This window comes from Peromyscus eremicus, chromosome 10 (assembly GCF_949786415.1).
Source record: "Peromyscus eremicus chromosome 10, PerEre_H2_v1, whole genome shotgun sequence".
Taxonomy (NCBI): domain Eukaryota; kingdom Metazoa; phylum Chordata; class Mammalia; order Rodentia; family Cricetidae; genus Peromyscus; species Peromyscus eremicus.
The window spans coordinates 27,176,994-27,192,412 of record NC_081426.1 but is presented as its reverse complement, the minus strand read 5'-3'; the positions used below and the strand labels follow the sequence as shown (position 1 = coordinate 27,192,412).

The 15,419-nt window shown below is 41.8% G+C and overlaps 1 protein-coding gene and 1 pseudogene across 6 annotated transcripts in view; both read right to left on the bottom strand.

Moving 5' to 3' along the window:
• Positions 1-15,419, bottom strand: part of Depdc5 (DEP domain containing 5, GATOR1 subcomplex subunit) — a 121,104-nt gene that overhangs the window by 65,579 nt on the left and 40,106 nt on the right. For all 6 annotated transcript variants that reach the window (XM_059275664.1, XM_059275667.1, XM_059275666.1 and 3 more), the window contains exons 20-24: positions 15,253-15,373; positions 11,177-11,397; positions 5,243-5,446; positions 2,486-2,621; positions 1,476-1,570 (exon numbers count right to left, since the gene is read on the bottom strand). In XM_059275664.1, the coding sequence (XP_059131647.1) occupies positions 1,476-1,570; positions 2,486-2,621; positions 5,243-5,446; positions 11,177-11,397; positions 15,253-15,373 (777 nt within the window). The remainder of the gene's footprint in view (positions 1-1,475; positions 1,571-2,485; positions 2,622-5,242; positions 5,447-11,176; positions 11,398-15,252; positions 15,374-15,419) is intronic.
• Positions 14,985-15,080, bottom strand: LOC131921295 (U6 spliceosomal RNA; annotated as a pseudogene).

Sequence of the window (15,419 nt, the reverse complement as noted above, 5' to 3'; positions counted from 1 at the left end):
ATGTTGCCTTTGTAATATTCCGCAGGCACTTTAGGAAATCTTGCAGCCATGTAACATTTAAGCACCCTGACTATATGACATAAAAATACCTCCAGAGCCCCAAACTTTTACTTGTTTCTCATTTAAAATGAATGAATCGAATGAGACTGAAATGATTTGGGGATTCTATTGCCAACTCACTCCTCAAGTTTAATCACTTCTCCATGGGCTCTAGGAATTCAGTCAGATCACTCTACCAGTAACCAAGGAACAGTATCATTAACCACCCCCCTTTTTTTCTTTTGTTATGTGCATCGGTGTTTTGTCAAGGGTTTTGGGTCCCCTGGAACCAGAGTTACAGACAGTTGTGAGCCACCATGTGGGTGCTAGAAATTGAACCCAGGTCCTCTGGAAGGGCAGTCAGTACTCTGAGTACTGCTGAGCCATCTCTCCAGCCCTTATTAAACCCCTTTACACAGCTTTACTTTCAAAAATCTTAAGCCGAGTTCTAGAAATGCAAGTCAATTTATAGGACATAGACATGATGAAGTAGTACTATTTTGTTGTTTCAATCTTTCCACACTCATCTTGTAAAATACTTGCTTTGCAGAAAAAGTACCTATCTAAACGCACGTTCCCTTAACATCCTTAAAAGGCACCCTGAGTAGAGTGCTCAAATGAGGATGTCTGCACTGCTGTGAGAAACTGGTATCTCTGTATCTCTAGGCTTTCAATTGACCATGTAATCTGTGTCTAGTAATATATGCCTTCCCGGGATTACTAAATTATACAAGTGTTTCTAGAAAGAGTAAAAACCAAGATGGTACTCCACCCATCACCTGCACTTGGAATCTGTAGCTTCTAACTTTCCGTCCAACAAATTTCTATCCCTTTAAGCCTGAGACACTCTTCAACATAACTACATAACCTCTCTCTACCCTCTCTCTTTTTTGGACAGTATCTTATTATATAGCTTTGGCTGGCCTAGAACCCACTATGTAGACCAGGCTGGCCTCAAACTCAGAGGGCTCTGCGTGGCTCTGCCTCTAGAGTGCTGGGGTTAAAGGTATATGCCACTACCTACAGGCATCTTTCTCTTTTGTGATGCTGTGACAGAAATCACAACACTTCCCTACGGATTGTTTCTATATGAAGGTGCATTTGTTCCCCAGGCCTAGCAGTCCGAAGTGCCTGTAAAACAGACTACTCCTAGTTGGTCTGTGGTGCTACCCTCAACACCTCACAGCTCTCAGTCAGGACTCTCTGATGAAATGATGATAAATATGTCTTGACCAACATGTTCTCAGCTAAAAATGTAATGTGCAGCCCATTTATAATTCCATGCATTATACAGTATTGCTTCTAAATAGGTCACCCCAGATTGTGGCTGAAATGATCCCAAAAATAGACCTGGTCTGCTTTTCTGGCCTTTATGTCACTTCTAGATGTGAGCCTGCTCTGAGCATCCCAACTCTATTATTTCTTGGATGAGTTACCTGCTCCACTGTTGCTAAGCAGGCTGACAGAAAGCTCTTCTGTTCCACTGAAGTTCAAGGACATGCTGTCACCAGGCTGGCGGGAAGTGCTGTGCCTGCAGAGAACAAAGCCAGGCCACCTGGCTTAATTAATGTAGATCATCATGTTTTTTCCCTGCGTACCCTGTACCCTAGTGTGTAGGGGAGAGGGTAAGTGGAGAGAGGAGGACCCATGAAAAACAGGCCTGAACATTCAGTTGCATAGGCTGGCAATCCTTAGGATCCAGACCTCAAACCATCATGTGTTAGTATTATTTGTGTGTCAGCCCTGCAACCCTGGCTGCTCACCTACCACCATGCTGTACCACTTCCCCTTTCTGTCCTATGCCTCCCCCTTAATAACAAAGGAAGGATATAAAATGCTTGAACGGATGTACCAGAGTTAACCTAGTAAAAAGGGCAATGTACAGTCCAGACCTCCACATGAACATCCCCCAGCAGAGAGGATGTCCAGTGTCCAAAGAAGGGGCCAAGGCTGCTTTTCATCAAGTGCTTCCTAAAGCAATTTAGGACCAGGTTTAAACTAGGGTCCTGCTCATCAAGGCTTAAATGACTTTCTTCCTATACTGACTCTTCAGATACTTTGTAAGATACTCAGAGCTTTTGTTCAAAAACCAATATGCCAAGTCACAGGGAAGCTGTCTAAGAGAACAGCATGGATCACCTGCCCCAGCATGCCATAGGCAAACCCTAAGATAAAAGAGATATCTCATTTTCATCCTGGACCAAGGTTTGGAAGAAAATTAAATTTACAAAATGTAAGCTCAAAACAACCCTAAAGCAGGGCCTTGGTAATATTACAGGGAAAATATCAGGCTGTTTGCCTTTACCCTTTGCCCAGGGATGGTAATGATGCTGGGTGACAAAGGAGGACCTGACCAATGTGTTCTAAGTCACAAATGTGTCATTTCATCAGCAGTCTGCTCAGCACTGTCCTGGGCTACCTTCCAGAGTACTGTGCAAATCCTCACCTTCCGGCAGCTTCATGATATGCCAACTCCAACAGCTCTGCAGAGGAGTGGGTGGGGTCCCTCTGCCTGCTGCCCTGCAGCTCTGCCATGTTCTGCCGGGTTTGATGATGGATCTGGATGGCCTCTCCGGATGGTCCTACCCAGACAAAGAATCACTGAATGTCATTCCCACCTGACCGCTCACGCTGCACACGAAAACATAACTCTTCCTTCTCTCCAACTGCTAGGTCACTGGAGAGATCTGACAAAGAGCATAGCAAGGGACTTGCAGGCTCCCACAGAGGATTCTGCCCACACTATACTGGTACTATATGCTGGGACTCTCGGTTTCATGAATACTATTGAGATGCCATACAGAAACAGACAAGTATAAGAGGATAAAAAGATGCAAAGGGAAGGAAAATAACAATGAAATAATAAGCCAGATAGTGGTGGTACACGCCTTTAATCCCAGCACCCAGGAGGCAGAGGCAGGTGGATCTCTGTGGGTTCGAGGCCAGCCTGGTCTACAGAGCTAGTTCGAGGACAGCCAAGGTTGCACAAAGAAAAAAAAAAAAAAAAAAAGAATAACAAGCTAGGCATGGTGGTGCACACCTTTAGTCCCAGCACTTGGGAGGCAGAGGCAGGCGATCTCTGAGCTAAAGGCTACAGAGTGAGCTCCAGGACAGTCAGGACTACCCAGAGAAACCGTGTCTCAAAAAAAAAAAAAATCAGAAAATAGCAGTAGGAATCTAGGATGCTTAAGCACTAAAAAGACAGAAGAGGAGAGGTTGGAGTTGGTCATGTCTACTAAAAGGCAGTTCCTGGAAACATACAAATTAGAGGGCTAACCAAGGTTACCAAGGGTTAAAGGAAAAATTTATCTGGGTAGAAGAAATACCTATGAATCTCAAATGTGAAAGAGGTAAAAGTGTGTAGAGACTGGGTAAGAAGGGAAAGAGCCTCTGAGGGTGGGAATGAGGAGCCAGAAGGCCAGGCTGCCGGGTGAAGAAGGGTCTTAGTTATTAGAAGGTCAGGTGTTCAAGAGAATAAGCAAAGTAAACAGTGTCTGGAGACTAGCTGTTGTTTTTAGCGATGTGGACATGAAGGGTGGGGTAGGAAAATCACAAAGAGCTGAAGGTCGTAGCAGAAAGTTCTCTTAAGAGTTTTTAGCCGGGCTGGAGAGATAGCTCAGAGGTTAAGAGCATATATTGTTCTTGCAGAGGACCCAAGTTCAATTCCCAGTACCCACATCAGGCAGCTTACAACTGCTTGTAACTCTAGCTCCAGGGGATGGCCCTAACTTCAGATACACGCACATATACAGACATACACATAAATAAATAATAATAAAATATTTTTTTTAGAAAAAAGAGTTTTTAGCCTAGGGGCTGGGGAGATGGCTCAATCAGTAACATGCTTGCCAAGCAAGCATGAGGACCTGAGTTCAGATCCCCAGCATCCATGAAGTAGTCATGACATTATGTACCTATAACCCCAGTGCTGAGGAGATAGAGCAGGAGAATTCTTGGCACTTGTTGGGAAGCAGTCTAGCCTATCAGTGAGCTCTAGGTTCAGTAACTGAGCCTGTCTCCAAAACTAGGAGGAACAGAAGACACTTTGGCCTCCACATGCAAGAGCATGAGTGTGTGAAAGCATGTGCACATGCATACACACACACACACAAACACAGACACACACACACACACACAAACACACATGCAGAGAGAGAGAGAGAGAGAGAGAGAGAGAGAGGGAGGAGAGAGAGATTTCAGCCTGGGGCTGGAGATGTAACTCAAACTGAGACAGTTCTCGCCTAGTATGTACGAAGCAGGAAGCTCTGGGTTTGATCCCCACCATCGCATGAACAGGCCATGGTTGTGGTGATCATAAGTTCAAGGTCATCCTCCTTACATGGCTGGTTCAATGCTAGTCTGAGCTATATGAGACCCTGTTTCAAAAATAAATAAAAAGCAAGAGCAAATACAAAAGTGAGAAACAGAGACACCTCAAAATAAATCTGGTAGGAATAACAAAAAAAGGGGGAGGGGAGCAAAACCAGAAAGAAACAACTTGTGTGATTCTAGCAGAGACAAGGGACAAGAGAGGTTTGGAATGGCCTCCAACTACAGCCAAATAAATAAACCAGATTTACTCCACATTTTGTATTTACCTTTAAACAGTAAAATCAAATGTAAAAGAAAATAACCAGATATTTCTAATCATTCAGCAGGATCATTCCTATTTAAAAACAAAATAAAACAAACAAACAAACAAACAACACATAATGGAGCCTAATACATCTATTCCTCCCTGGCCCAGCAAGAACCCATTAAGTTGAAGTTTAATTTAAAGTACAGCTTTATAAATTCTTACTGTCATCTTCTTAAGGCCAAAACAGAGTAAAAGGATGGGCTAGAAAAATAGTGAAGTAAAAAGAATTGTTTCCTCTTCACCCCTCAGAGATCCCTGAGAAGTGACAAAGTAGCATAAATGCAGCTTAGAGGAGCAGTGTGTGAAAACGAGGGACGGAAAGCTGATGTGAAGCACCGTCCCTTTCAAGCAAACACACACTCAAAGAGGTTAACACAGCTGGGCAGTTACAGAACTTGTTCTCAAGTGTGTCTTCAAGATCCTCCCAAGGACCCTGTGAAAAGCCCAGGAGGCATGTCCACCTCACTGGCGGAACCAAGAGGTTCACAGACATCAAGGCACTTGACGCATGGACCAGAGCTAGGAACTCACAGTCCAAGGCTCTTTCCTGAGCAGCCAACTTACCTACAGGAAAAGTGTGCATCCAGCGCCTTCTGTTGGATGTGAGCTTCATGGGCATTCTTGAGGGGGCAAAGGGGTTAATCAGTGCTCTCTGAGGTGTGTATCCACCAGGTCGAACATGGAGCATGGACTCTGCACTGCCCACATGGAACCTTCCTGGTGCACTAGAGTCCCGCTGTGGTGGTTCTATCATGTTCTCCAGGACATCTGCTCTCAATAATAGGGTAGAACACAAAGACAAAACCCAAATCCACAATGAAATCAGAATTAAGTCGATCGATGAGTCAAGATCAGCAAAAATCTAGGACATCATAAATACCAAGAAGTAAGAGAAATAAGTAAAATTGTGAAACTATAAAGAAATAAAACATGCTTAGATTTATTTTTCAAATATTTTGAAGACCTGACCCAGTGAAGACACACAAATCTAATTAATGGATTCCTATATTTTGCGGGGGTGACCGGGAACACTAAGCTGGATGCAATGAGTAATGATAGGACTTGAGTTATCTCCCTTGGGAATGGGGTCATTATATTCTGTATGTGGACAAAACAATAAAAAATTGATGTTGAGCCAGCTCTGACAGTACACACCTTTAGTCACAGCACTTGGGAGGCAGAGACAGGAAGATCTGAGTTCAAGGCCAGACTGATCTATATAGTAAGTTAGAGGCTGGCCAAGACTGCATAGTAAGACACTGCCTCAATAAACAAACAAACTAAATGAAAGCTATGTTTGGTGAACAGACTAGCTCACTAAACCCATTTAATTTTGAGCACACAAGGTTGGAATCCCTGTCCATTTGCATTGAAACCAAATGACATAAGTTCCAGCCAAAAGAACACATCTAGTCCATTCATGCACAGCTATGTACAAGCATCATCTCCATATCTTTTTCTCTTCCATGGCAACTTTGGAAATCAACGATCAAGATGATGGCATCATAGGATAAAAGGAATCCTGAGTTCCTCAATGATTGTAATGAGAGAGGTGTAAGCAATCACATGTCATTGTGTTAAATTAATGTTCTTAAGGAAAAAGGATAAAGAATGTGTTCACGCCTGGCCAGGCAAGGAAATGTTATATTTAGATTCAACCTGTCCTGTGCAATGGCCTATAACAGAGATGGAAGCAGCAAGCTATATAGCCTGATCTAAAGATCTAAGAACAGAAACCCAGGGGAACCAAGTCCTTTTTTGTGCATCCCATGTCCAGGAAACAACTAGGCTGATTAAAGAGTGTCATTAAGTGGGGCTGGAGAGATGGCTTGGCAATTAAGAGCACTGTCTATTCTTCCATGGGACCAGGGTTCAATTCCCAGCACCCAAATAGCAGCTCACAACTGTCTGTAACTCCAGTTCCAGGGGATCTGACACACTCACATAGACATGCATGCAGGAAAAACACCAATGTGCATAGGATAAACATTTTTTTAAAAAAAGTGGCATCAAGGAATGTTTTAACCAGACATGGTGACTTCCATTTGTAATCTCAGCACTTGGTAGGCTGAAGCAAAAGGATCATCATGAGTTTGAGGCCAGCCTAGGCTACAGTATGACCCTGTCTTTAAAAGGATGAGAACAATAACAAAAGATTCCTAGGAAGATGGCTCAGTGCTTGCCCTTTAAGTATCAGATTTGAGTTTGGATCTCTATGACCAACAGATTCAGTGGTACATGCCTGTAATCCTAGCAATGGAGAAATGGGAAGTGGAGACAGATACCTGGAGCTACTGGCCAACTAGCCTAGCTTACTTGGCAAAGTTCAGGCTAATCAAAAGCCATGCTGCTTTTAAATTTTATTTATTATTACAGTGTGTGGGGGCATGAGTGTCAAAGTACACACATGGAGACCCAAAGACAAATTCTGTGGAGTTGGTTCTCTCCTTTCATCTTTGAGTTCTAGAAACAGAACTCAGGACATCAGGCTTATACAGGAAATTCCTTTACTAGCTGAGCCATCTTGCCAGACCCCAAACACAAGTTTCAAACAAAAAGTGGAAGGTACCTGAAGAACAAAATCCAAGGTTGTCTTCTGACCTCCACATGTGAACTTGCATGTACCCACAAAGTTGTCCACTAAACATATACACTCATTCACATATAATTTTTAAATAAATGTTTCAATCATCATCTAATATCTAGCATGAAATCTCCTACATCATTGTAATATTTCACCTTTGAATCTGATTTGTATTTTGTATACAATTATAGAGTAGTCAAATCACCACAAAAATCCTGTAACTAGACATAGTGATGTATGCCTGTAATTCCAACATCAGAAGGTGTAGTAGGCAGGAAAACAGCCAATTAAAACACCAGTCTGAGCCAGGTGGTGGTGGCGCACACCTTTAATCCCAGCACTCGGGAGGCAGAGGCAGGCAGATCTCTTCTGAGTTTGAGGCAAACCTGGTCTACAGAGTGAGTTCCAGGACAGCCAGGGCTACACAGAGAACTCTGTCTCAAAAAAATTAAAAAAAAAAAAAAAAAAACTGTGGTGGGAACATGAAACCAAAGGCTCATCTATGGACAGAATTGGGAATTCCAACTGACTGCCTCAACTTCCCCAGTGGATTTCTTTCTTTCTTTTTTTTTTAATTAAGAAATTTTCTATTCACTTTACCCCCAGTGGATTTCTGCTAGATGTATGTAAACCTTTAATGATGATACCTTTGTTTGCTCTCTTAATCAGGTTACTCCAGGGGGCTGGAGAGATGGCTCAGCAGTTGAAAGCACTGGCTGCTCTTCCAGAGGTCCTGAGTTCAATTCCCAGCACCCACGTGGTGGCTCACAACCATCTCTAATGGGATCCCGTGCCCTCTTCTGGCCAGCAGAGGAACATGCAAACAAAGCACTCATATACATAAATAGATTTAAAAAAATCAGGTTACTCCAGTGGTTTGCTGAATGTTGTAAACTGATTTGAAAATATTTCCTGTTGTCTGGTGCTTCTATCTACTCATTATTTATTTACTCCTTTACTTTTGTTGCTCATCTAATAAACTCATTCATTCAAAACTGAAAGTACAGTTGTTACAGATCATTCTCTGAACCACAGAGAATACACTGTAAACTAATGAACTGGTGCTTTGATTTATCAAGTAAGAAAGAATATGGCCTAATTAATTACTATGGAAGTGAAAGAAGAAACTCAGCTGGGTAAGATGGTGCACATCTATAACCCCAGCACTGAGGCGGTTAAGGCAGGAGATTGCTGTTAAGTTCAAGGCTAACCCAGGGAATAGTGAAACATGACGGTCTCAAAAAGGAGCCGGAAAGATGGCTCAGCAGGTGAAGGTACTTGCCACTAAGTCTGAGTCTGATCTCGAAGGCACATCTGGTAGAAGGACTACAAGTGAATTTGAAGCCAGCCTGGGCTATATGAGACCTTGTCTCAAAAAAGCAAGAAAGAACATTTTAAAACAGCATTCTTTGTAAAGAAAATGTAACTTTAAGTTAATGTAGGTGGCATAGGTTATACTCTCTAGTCACATAAATAAATACCTGCTTCTTTCTCCTTGGAAATTTCAAGCATTCAGCCAGTTTAAAAAAAAAAAAAGAAAAAAGAAAAGAAAAAGAAATCTAACCATCAACAATATTCATAGGCCCTAAGCATAGCATCATAGTTCCTAATTGACGAATTTGTCCTGTTGCCAAGTGCTTGGGTCCCAGGAGCTGAAAGCTGCCCATTAGCATACTGGGTCCTGGAAAAACTGCCCTTCCTATAAGGGCTCCTTCTAGGCCAAGAGAGGACAACTGTGTATATCCACATTCCTAAGGCTATAAACACAAATCAGGTTGGGTATGCTTCCCATCTACACATTCTTTTTTTTTTTTTTTAAGATTTATTTATTATGTATACAGTGTTTTGCCTGCATGTATGCCTGCAAGATCTCATTACAGATGGTTGTGTACCACCATGTGGTTGAATTGAACTCAGGTCCTCTGGAAGAGCAGCCCGTGCTCTTAATCACTGAGCCATGGCTCCTGCCCCCATCTACATATTCTTAAGTAATGAAATTATGGAGGACAATGATTAGAGGAGGACATGGCTTTAAAGGGTGGCCCGAGGGAGGCTCTCTGTATTCTGTTGCTGTACTGGGGATAGAACTCAGATCTCTGCATGCTGGGCAAATGCTCTACTACTGAACGGTATTCCCAAACACAAACATTTTGGTTTTTACTTTTAATTTTGAGAGAGTGCTATATCATTACTCAGGCTGGCCTTGAACCACCACGCAGCCAGGCAGGCACTGAACTTGTGAACCTCCTGCCTTACCCTTCCCAGTAGCTGGGATTATGGACCTGTGTCACCAGGCCTGGTTACAGAACCATCCTGTGTCTTTTTGGTTTGGTTTTTCTGTGTGGCCCTGGCTGTCCTGGAACTCGGTCTGTAGATCAGGTTGGCCTTGAACTTAGAGATCCACCTGCCTCTGCCTTGCCTCTGCCTCCTGATTGCCGGGTGGAGTACACTGCCACTACCACCACCACCACCACCACCACCACTGCCTGGCTGAACTGTGAATGTAAAGTGAACCCAGTCTGAGTCCAGCCAGAGCCTGCTGTTTCTTCTCTGTTGTACTCTGAAGTCCCTATGACCCTGAAATAAGCCAACCTTCTTTTTTCTTTCTTTCTTTTTTTTTTAAATAGGTTCTCACAGTGTATCACTGTGTAGCTTCAAGTGACCTGGAACTCACTAAGTAGACCATGCTGGCCTTGAACTCACAGAAATCCACAACCCCAGTGATGGGACTAAAGGTGTGTACTATCACTCCTAGCTAAACCAATTCATTTAAAAGGCTAAAAAAAAAAAAATAGAATAAAAATTAAGCATAATAAAATCAGAGAGGGAGAGAGAATATATCTTATGTTTGGGTGTTTGTGAGAGACTGATTCTAAGAGTCTTTCCATCTGTCCCACTGTGGATATTAAATCCTTTATAGAGAAGGATAGTATTTGCATATAACCTACACATATACTTCAAATAATTCTTGAATACTTATAACAACTAATACAATGTAAATACCATGTAAGTATTTGCTATACTATATTATTTAAGAAATAATAAGAATAAAAAGTATGATTATGTTCAGTATAAACTTTCTGTGTGTATACATAGGTGTTTTGCCTGCATGTATGTCTAGGTACCACATACATGATGAGTGCCTTCAGAGATCAGAAGAGGGCACTGAATCCCCCTGGAACTGGGGTTATAGATGAGGTTGTGAGCCATCATGAGGGTGCTGGATATCAAATCTAGGTCCTTTCCAAGAGCAGCAAATGCTCTTAACTGATGAGCCAACTCTCCAGCTCCCAGTACAAATATTTTTTAAAAATATGTATTTCTTTTAATCCACCGTTCATTTAATGTATGGATACACAAATCTGTGGATTTAATATAAACTGGACCTGGTGACAAGGTCTATAACTGCAACTAACTCTGAAGGCTGAGGCAGGAGGATGGCAGGATCAAGGACTATCTAGGCTATAGGGAAAGTTCAAATCCAGCCTGGGCAACTTAGTGAGACCCTGTCTCAAAATTTAAAAAATGCAAAAAGAGCTGGGATATAACTCAGTGGTATGGTACTTGGCTTGAGTTTAACCTCCATTACTGCAAAGAAAAAGGCATAAATATGCAAAGCCAACTAAAGAGGACACATTATTTTAAATATGGCACAAATTGAGATGAGAAAAGAACAAACCCCTTTAACCTTAGGCCTAAAAAGACCCTGTAGATGATGTACAAAAGGTTAGAGACAAAAATAGTCTAATACACATGCAACACCTAATATGAATGTACCCACTCACTGGCATGGAAATAACTACAATATAAGACTTCTACCCCACTCCAATCAATCCCTGTCACGTCCATGCCCCACACTGCAAAGGAACTGTCCCTAGCCCTTCCCAGCTCTGTCTGCGCTTCAGCACTCTGACCTCGGGTGCTGGTGTAGCCCAGCGAGCTGCTGACTTCATACTGGTGCAGGTGGGGGTGAGGGATCATCAGGATGTTGGTACTCTTGCCCAAGGAGCTATCATCAGAAGCTTGGCTCCTCACTTCCTCAGTGGGCAGTGCACGGCTTGGTAGGGAAGGGCTGGACGAGACATCACAGGAGCTGGCACTTTTGCGATTATGATTCTCCTGTTCTCTCACAGACCTGACATGCAAGAGACAAATTACCACCATGAAAAGAACATTTCAACTTTAAGTTAAAATATCAACGATGACCATTAACTATATATATTCAGGAAACCAATATTAAAACTTTCAATGTGGGAAATAATGCCAGTCTGAACAACAAAGTAAGATTTCATCTCAAGAGGGAAAAAAAAGGCATGGTGGTTTATACGTAATCCTGGCTACTGAAAGGCTGAGGCAGGAGGATCACCATGAGTTCAACAGGGTATGTGCATGTGACTGTAGGTGCCCCAATCAGATCCCCCTAGAGCTGAAGTTACAGGAAATTGTGAGAGGGCCAATGTTGTGGCTGGGAACTGAACTCAGGTCCTCTGGGAGAACAGTATGTGCTCTCAACTGATAAACCATCTCTTAAGGCTCTCCAAAAAATTATTTGTTAAAAATGTATACTCAAGTTGGGCTGAAGAGATGAACCAATGGTTAAGAACACTGGCTTCTCTTGCAGAGGACCAAAGTTCTGTTCCTATCAGCCATATTAGCTGGCTCACAACAGTCTGTAACTAAAGTTTCAGGACATCCAATGACCTCTTCTGACCTCATCAGGTACTGCATGTGCAGACACAGATGAAGGCAAAACACCCATACATAAAAATTAAAATAAATTGATTCTTTAAATGTATTCTGAAATATGTACAAATGAAAAGAAAAGGATACCTAACTTTTGCTTTGAAACATTCCAGCCAATATTTAAAACATATTTAAAAGTGAGAAAATAACTAGTATATTTACTCTCTGATCAAGTTCTACTGTTTCCTTAAGAGAATTTTTTGTAATAATATACTCATTAAAACATGAAACTTGAGCTGGAAAGATGACTCAGAGGTTAAGAGCATGGGCTATTTTTCCAGAGGTCCTGAGTTCAATTCCCAGCAACCACACAGTGGCTCACAACCATCTATAATGAGATCTGATGCCCTCTTTTGGCATGCGGGTATGCATGCAGACAGAATACTGTAAACAAAAATAAATAAACAACAACAACAACAAAAACAAAAACAAAACTAAAAACATGAAACTTTGGACTAGAAAGATGTTTCAATGGTTAGGGCTGCTCTTTAAGGAACCCAAGTTCAATTTTCAGCATCTTCATGATGGCTCAAAACTATAATTTCAGTCACAGAGGATCCAACACTCTCTTCTGGTATTCAAAAGCACTTCATGCAGATAGTGTACAGACACATACTCGAACATCCACACACAAAAATAAAGTTAAACCAAAACATGAAACTCTCTAAGGGGAAAATCTCAAGGAGCACTAGGAAGAAAGATCAAAAGGAGAAAGCTCAGTGAAGAGACAACCTCGGAATAGAAGAATTAGCCCAACAACAGGGTGCCCTTCTAGCATCAGGGCTGTTTCCAACCTCCTAAAAGACTTTCGTGTTAAGTCAAGAGCTTCAAGGTAGCCTGAAAATAGATCTCAAGGCCTGATCACATATCCATTACTTCAACAGTAACTATCTGAGCATCAGAGTACGCTTAGTCATGTACAAGGGCAGGAGGACCTATTAAAATGCATAGTCTGTATAGCCAGGCATAGTGGGGAGCATTTGCAGACCCACAATTTAGGCATCTAAGGAAGGTGTACCACCTGAGTCCAGTAATTTGAGATCAGCCTGAGTAATACAGCAAAATTCAATCTCAAAAATAAAATAAAAACTCCAAAGAAAAGTCAGAGATGGCTCAGGAGTTAAGAGCACTTGCTATTCTTCCAGAGGACCTAGATTTGCTTCTCAGCATCCATCAGGCTGCTTAAAACCACCTAACGTAACTCCAGATCCTGGAGATCCAATCCAGTCTTCTGGTCACTGTGGGTACCTGCTCACATTGTGGCAAACAAATATACATATTGACACAATATACATAAATAAGAAATTAAATCTGAAAAAAGAAACAGAAACAAATAAAAAGCTGTAAGAAAAGCCCCTGCATAGCTATGACTGAGTCCCCTAAGTAGTTCCAGGTGTCAGTCTAGGGCAGTGTGAGCTATGGAGCAAGAGCCTGTCTCAGAAATACAAAATACGTCAAGTTTGTTGGTACAGGCTTATAATCCCACCTACTCCAAAGGCTGAGGCTCAAAAATTACAAGTTCAAGGCTAAACTGAGCTATAGTAAGTTCAGAGTAAGCCTGGGCAACTAACTCATTGAGACTCCATCTCAAAACAAAAGGGATCTAATATATTTGCTTAGCATGCTTGAAGCCCTAAGTTCAATTCCTAATATGGGGAAAACAATCCAAGACTAATAATAAAATAAAACATAGAGGTTGGAAAAATGGTTCAGTGGTTAAGACCACCAGCTGTTTTTCTAGAGGACCTGGGTTCAATTCCCAGCACCCATTTGGTGGCTCATAATTAATTGTCTATAATGCCATCCTAGGAGATCTGATGTTGCCTGGGTTCCTGAGTACCTGGCTCATATCTGGTACACAGGCCTGCATGCAAGCAAAACATTCATACACATAAAAATAAAAAATAAATGTTTTAAGACCATATAACTTTGAGTAGCTCATTTTTAAAAAATATTTATTATTTTATTTTTTTTATTTTTTTTTTTTGAAACAGGCTCACTCTAATATGTACCCTTGGCCATCCTGGAACTCACTATGTAGACCAGGCTGGCCTCAAGCTCAGAAGATCTGCCTCCCAAGTGCTGAGGTTAAAGTGGTTGTGAGTCTCCTGGCATGGGTGCTGGAAACTGAACCTGGGTACCCGAAAGCACTCTTAATTGCACAGCCATCGCTCCAGCTCCAAATACATTTCAAGAAAACCACACAAGACCCAAAAACAAACAGGTTGTTAAATCTATCACAATTAGAAACTATTATTTGGTCAAAACAACACAGAGAAAATTACAGAGTGGGAGTTAAAGAAAGAAAAACTCAGCCAGGCAATGGTGGTACACACCTTTAATCCCAGCACTCAGGAGGCAGAGCCAGGCAGATCTCTGTGAGTTTGAGGCCAGCCTGGTCTACAGAGTGAGATCCAGGATAGGCACCAAAACTACATGGAGAAACCCTGTCTCGAAAAACAAACAAAAAGAAAAAAGAAAAACTCTGTCCTTGGAATAATAGCCTGTGCTTTGTGAAGTGCAGTTCTTGGCTTTTAAAATACATCTGAGAATCTTCTAGTGTTGTGAGACAATACTTCACTAGAAACAAAACAGGTAGACCCAAGAGCCTGCAAATGGAATCCCCAATGATCTCTACAACATAGCATTCACGAGGCCAATTTTAATTTAATTTTTTATAAGATTTTTTTATGTATGTAAATAGTCTACCTGCATGTGTGTAGGTGCACATGTTTGCCTTGTGCCCATGGAGGTCCAAAGAAAGCTTTCGAGCTCCTAAAACCTGGAGTTCTAGATGGTATAAATGCTAGAAACTGAACCTGGGTCCTCTGAAAGAATAACAATAGCTCTTAACCACTGAAGTCATCCCTTCAACCCCAATTTAAACATTTTTAAGGTTGCTCTCATAAAGGTCCCTCAGGTTTTCTTTTTATTTTATAATAATAGTCTGTTTTAATACAAACAAATGTTGGAATTAAAAACAATATGGAACACTTCATGAATCTGTGTGTTATCCTTGCACAGAGGCTATGCTAATCTCTGTATACGTGCTGATGAAGCAAGCCCCTCTCAGGGTTTCTTAACCAATCTTGTCTTCCTGATATATAATCTCACTACGTAATTGAGGCTGACTTTGAATTTGAACTCCCTCTACCTTTGCCTCCTGAGTGCTAAGCTATAGACCTGTGCCACATGTCTAGCCCCTAAATAATTTCATATGCACCCCCAGGGCAATCTGATAGAAAACCTGCAGGTGGCGAGGCGCTGAGCCCGGGATGGACCAGGCAGCCTGAACACTTGAGCATCGTAGGCATCATAATCTACTTGGATGGGAAGGGTGTTCTCAGATTCCTTTGGAGTCCCAAGAGCTGTAAAACACAAATAATACAATTAAAACACATTTCTAACAGATGC